The following is a 6,000-nucleotide window of genomic DNA, read 5'->3' as shown; positions in this document are numbered from 1 at the left end:
GAAGGAAGGAAGGAAGGAAGGAAGGGAAAGGAAGGAAAGGAAAGGAAAGGAAAGAAAAAAGGAAAGGAAAGGAAGGGGAAAAAAAAAACAACGGGCCAGAGCAGGAGGAGTCAAATCTCCTGCTTGGTCCTTTGCAGGGCAAAGAAAAGGACAGTCCTATTTTAAAGTCTCACATGAGCCATCTTTCCATATACACCGATCTCCACGGTTAACAGAATGTGTGCCTGTCACCTATGTTACACATCATCATTGCTTTATTATGGACTGTGGTTCCTTCCAATGTACACAGTACACTAGACAAGTAGTATTTTCTGTAAACCTGGGCTGGGGAAGCCAGGCAGCACTTGAAACATCTCCCATCGGCTTCTTGAAATAACTTCTCCCTGAGGCAACACATTCCCACCTAAAACAGAATGTATTAGAATATGGGAGGAGGGGTGGAATGGTTGAAAGGGAAACTGTTTTAATGGAACACAGAAAGCCTTGTTTCCGAAGCTACTGCAACCAAAACAAAAATAGCTCTATTTTTAGAGTCTTCATTCCCAGCTCTGGTGTGGCAGCATCAGACATGCTCACACCTGACGGCTGAGTTCTCTACAAAAGATATAAATGCTAGGTTTATCCATCCTCCTTTCTCTTTTAACTTTCTCTAATGCCAAAAGATCACCGTTTATTCTTTTAAAGCTATTCCTATTCTGAGTTGCCACTGTTCTTACCAGAAACTTACCATTTATTTTAACAAAACATCATTGTGCAAATGTTGCTAGGTCGCACAATAAAAAACTCAGTCAAATGATTCAATTTTCTCGTAGTGAATGGCCATCATTACTAGCCACCTCTGTCAGAACCTTATTCAAAAATCTTTTGAGCCTTTCCAGAGTAACCTCACTTGGTACTTCTTACTGCAATCTATAATCCATGTCTATTTTTCACATAGGGATAATTAGTTACATGTAAAGTAACAGTTCTCCTCTTTACCCATTTTTCAAGAGATTCATTCATGCAATAAATATTTACTGTGTGTTTACTGTATGTCTGACATTTGGGATATACTGGTGAACAAAACAAAGACCTTTCCCCTCATCACACTTATGTTCTAGTGGGGTATGTCTTGTAGCCTAGTTCCCTCATAAGATCAAAAGCTTCATTCCCCCACCACCTAAAAAACACCAACCACAATCCTGTTCAGAAAATGAATGCATTTACCTCACAACATGCCAGATGAATCTAAGGGAGCGGGGTCAAATAAATGAGGCTGAGAGAAAATAACTTAATAACATTGGCAAGGAATACCAAAAACTGTGTTGTAAATTTTTATTCTGTGGTCCAAAACAGGCACTTTAATTAACTGTAAACTTTCTGAGGACCAGGACTGTGTGTGTTTGTTTCTTTGTTTCTTTAAAGGAAAATAACTGATTTTTTTTTAAAACTACATCTATATTATAAAGTAGAATGTAAAATCTGCATGAATTTTAAAAACTAAATACGACACCTGAAAGAAATTTCTCCCACTGTGACAGGCTGTTTTGGACAGGGCTCTCTGACCTTTGGGTTGAGGAAAAATATGGTCATCATCTAATTGGATAATTACAGCAGCCCTGTGACTAAGGCAGAGCCACTTTAGTGGGCTCATTTTGCAGTCCAGAATTGAGGCCTAACATGGGGAAGTCCTATAGCTCATTATCACAGTATACATGGTGCCTAGAAGGGTCTAACAATAAGGCACCCAATAAATGCCTGCTGACTGAATGCATGTTTCCAATCATTAACACAAGAATAATGTGCAGCTATTTCTTAAGATAGTCCAAAGCCTTGATGAACTAATGAGGTTTTTATTTTTTAATTTTTATTCTTTTAAATTTTATTATGTTATGTTAGTCACCATACAGTACATCATTAGTTTTTTTTTTTTTTCATTAGTTTTTGATGTAGTGTTCCATGATTCATTGTTTGCGTATAACACCCAGTGCTCCATTCAGTAGGTGCCCTCTTTAATACCCATCACCAGGCTAACCCATCCTCCCATCCCCCTCCCCTCTAGAACCCTCAGTTTGTTTCTCAGAGTCCATTCTAATTTAAATTAAATGTTTCTTCATGTCCTCTCTTTTTTTCATCTATACCTCTTACTGGGAAGCCTAAATATCAGGGTAAGTCACACAGATGCAGGCAACTGTCAACTATGAGTTTCAACCATAGCATCTTCAGTTTGGATGAAGATAAAATTTTAGTTGGCAAGATCTCCCAAAGCAGCCTTGTGACAAGGTTCTGTAACACTGAGCAGTTGCTTGAAACTAAGCATTGTCTAAATCATTTTGTCATTTCCGATCCTTCCTTTGAAAATGACTGAGTAGTTTTGGGTTAGTTTTCTCTTCTCCATTTTTCTACCTACAGAATGAAGAAAGGCTTTACTTCCCAGGAAAGCTACTATTTTCCTTTTTTTTTCTGGAAAGCTATTCTCTTCTGAAGGCAAAAATAAACTGTATTTTTCAGCTAGTGAACAAACATGTTTGTGGGTAGATCACTTTGTCCCCGAGCTCTTTTCACACCTCTATATGATTTACCTGAGAAGGGGCACTGCAGGAAAGCCCAGACAGCTCGCTGATTCGCGCAGCAGCCGTGGGGTTACTGGAGCTGATGAGGACGGGAGGGCTGATCTCCATGGAGTGGCGGTTCTGGGGTGCCTGGGAAGATTTGCTGGCCATAGTGAGAGACGTGAAGGAGTGCCGCTTTTTGGTGTTCTTCTTGGTGTCAGAGTGCTTTGGGGCATTGCTGCTCTGGGCTGCTGCCAAGGTACATTCTCCAGCATCAACTCCTGGCACAGGAGGCTTATCCCATTCTATCAGCTGCTTAGCAGCCGAGTTAAACTGCAAACCAAGAAATCGACACAAGACGGTTACACAATTCTCAAGGACGCGCTGAGATTTATTTTCAACCAGCTTTTATCTAAAACTGAACATCACTGCTTTAGAGTTTGCATGTGCAAGTATGCCTTTGTTTCCACGTGAGATGTCTTTTCTCTCAATACTGGGATTTCATTATATTTGTCACCAAGAGATGTTAAATCAAGAATAAACCATTCTAATTCAAGACCAACAAGGTAAAAAAAAGATTTCCCCAAGAATTTTCAGAATATCTAATTTTAAAATTTGCCAGTTGTAACAAATGAAGATTCGTTTCAGCTCACTGATGAAATCTAAAGAAGAACAATTAAAAGGGTGCATTTGTCTGACTGAATACTCTGTTGCCTGATAATGGCCGGGTATTTGCTCAGAGCACAAGTGAACACTGAAGGGGCAACTTTTGGGTTTGGTAAAAATGGGCAAGACAACAAAGAATGACACCATTATATGTTAACTCATGCACTGCCACATAAATTAACCTCCTGCTTCAGTGAAGTTGGGGAGAAGTTCACAAAAAAGTTGGTAGACATTCTTGATAATCTGTTTGTCATGTCATTGCATCAGTTCTTTTCATATGTGCTGACAGTTTAAAATCATAAGGGGGTAAAACATGAAGTCCAAGTTCTATTGGCAAGCCAACTTGTCTATTTGAAAAGTTTTCTGACTATAAAGGGTCCAAGGCGTCAAAAGCTGCGCACCGGGCTGGTAACACCAGCAAGAAAGGAAGGAACACAAAATTTGTGTTCCCTGAGGTATAATAAAATGTTTCCAGAAAGCTGCAATAATAACAAGCTGTACAGAACTTAACTAGATATTATAGTAAAATAGGAAATCACTGAGCAGTTAACCTCTCATAAAAAAAAAATTAAGATGAAAAATAATAGACTTCTTAAAAAGGTAATGTAGGTAAATATTAAGGATACTAGGGATTTTCTCATCTCAGCTTTCCATGGTCAGCACTTCACAAGTGCCCTTAGATAAAATACCATCACCAAATGCTATTTTCCACCCACCTAAATGGTTAGGACCATGTCTCCTCACCCTGTGGATGAGAACGTCCTACTGGAAGAATGGAAATCCTGTCAGTCAATATTTAACAAAGTGAACTTGCCCCGGCCACAACTGGCCGCTCACAGAGCTGTACTAATTGCAGCTCAGTAGCCAGGGCTTCTATAGATGATTGCAAACTGATTAACAATTTGTTCCTGTGGCTCCCCAGGGCCTTGAATTCATCTGGCCTGTCTGATCTACAATTAGTAGGATACATCTTTTTCAAACATGAGCATGCATCTCCTTCAGACTTCAAGGATTTTTTTCCACATGATAAACTTTCAAGAACAATAGGCAGTCATGCTACCATTAACACCTATCAATGCCTGAAGTATCAATGGCAGGAGAAAGAGGACTGTAAGGACTCTGTGTTATGTGTTTAGGAATGAAGAAATGAGGTACTTATATTAAAGGGTGGCCTTATTATAACATTAGAATGGCATTTGACCAAGAGACCCAGAATTTACAAATCCTACCTTGGTCTAGCCATCTCACCCTCTGGTGGTCCCCAAGAAAACCAGATGCCCAAAGGAAGAAATGTAATGTTTTATTACTACGGTGAGAGTGGCCCAAACTTCAGCAATGCCAGAAGAAAAGGAGTCAGAAAATGCCTTCTAATATAAGCTCATTCAGATCCCAAGGCACAAGTCCTCAAAGCATGACTTAATCTATACGCTGGAATCTGACCAGTTAACCGAGACCTCATGTTGCGTTGAGTAAGAAATAGAGAAGGAGCTGAGAAGACTTCCTCCTCATTAAGGCCAAAAATAGGAATTGAAAAAACTATCACATCTACTTGATATCTTAAATTATTCCTGGGATCAAATCATAGGTTCCATTAGTCATGTCTGGTTTGAAACAGTCTGAAATATTACCATAGTCTAGTCCTGTTCTTATGTAGCCAAGTGTTGGTTACAGTTAATATTGTATTAAAATTTCAGGTTTCTGTATGCTGTGCTGTGGAATAAACATAAGAAATAAAGTATTGTTCCCTATATTTCCTGCTGTTTTTCTCATTATAAAAATACTGGGTGCTTCCCTCATATCTTTTTCTGTATCACATATTTTCCATTAAAATAAATACACATTGATCACATGTTACATGCTGGATAATGTGCTGGGTGCTAGAGATCTAAAAACAGACATATAAATAACACATGCAGTCTGTATTTTCCTGTCTTGCTTCTTTCATTCAACAATATACTTTTTGTGATTTATCCATCTGGCTCTATGATTCAGTCTTTTTTTTTAAGTGCTATGCAATATTCCATTGTGCAGATACACTACAATTTACTTATGCATTCTATTGCTGATTTATATTTGGGATCCCCTTCTTTCCCCTTCTCTCTCCTCTCCTTCCCTTCTCCTTCTGTCCTATACATTTTGGCTATTAAGAGCAATGCTGCCGGGATGCGTGGGTGGCTCAGTCAGTTAAGCATCTGCCTTTAGCTCAAGTCATGATCTTGGGGTCCTGGGATCGAGCCCCACACTGGGCTCTCCACTCAGTGGCGAGTCTAGTTCTCCCCCTCCTTCTGTGATCTCTCTTGCTTGCTCTCAAAAAATAAATAATAAGATCTTTTTTTAAAAAAAAGGGGGGGTGTCTAGGTGGCTCAGTCGGTTAAGCGTCTGCCTTCAGCTCAGGTCATGATGCCAGGGTCCTGGGACTGAGCCCCACATTGGGCTCCCTGCTCAGAGGAGAGTCTGCTTCTCCCTCTCCCTCTGCCCCTCCTCGTGCTTGTGCTCTCTCTCTCTAATTAATAATAATAATGATAAAAATCTTAAAAAAAAAAAAAAAAGAACAATGCTGCCATGAATAATCTTGTATTTTTTGGTGGACATAGCACTCATCTGGATACTGGATATATGCCTAGGAGTGGAAGTGCTGAACTGCTGGGCCACGCAGTTGGCATGTTTAGAAAAATAAATCTACACGCAGAAGTACGTGCATACAGGCAGACACATCATGGTATGGTGGGAACCAGTGAACTGCAGACCAAAGAAAACAGTTCTGGTCCTCATCCATAAAACGAGGAAGCGGGAGCCAATGATC

The 6,000-nt window shown here is 39.8% G+C and overlaps 1 protein-coding gene across 3 annotated transcripts in view; it reads right to left on the bottom strand.

Annotated features, from left to right (window-relative positions):
* Positions 1-6,000, bottom strand: part of SH3RF1 (SH3 domain containing ring finger 1) — a 178,528-nt gene that overhangs the window by 36,059 nt on the left and 136,469 nt on the right. For all 3 annotated transcript variants that reach the window (XR_004682389.1, XM_035022728.1, XM_035022729.1), the window contains exon 5: positions 2,562-2,864. Coding sequence is in view for 2 of the 3 variants with exons in the window: in XM_035022728.1 (XP_034878619.1) it covers positions 2,562-2,864 (303 nt within the window). In the remaining variant the exon portion in view is untranslated. The remainder of the gene's footprint in view (positions 1-2,561; positions 2,865-6,000) is intronic.

This window comes from Mirounga leonina, unplaced genomic scaffold (assembly GCF_011800145.1).
Source record: "Mirounga leonina isolate KUSES-001 unplaced genomic scaffold, KU_Mleo_1.0 Mir_176, whole genome shotgun sequence".
In the NCBI taxonomy this organism is placed as follows: domain Eukaryota; kingdom Metazoa; phylum Chordata; class Mammalia; order Carnivora; family Phocidae; genus Mirounga; species Mirounga leonina.
This window is presented reverse-complemented; position numbering and strand designations above follow the sequence as displayed.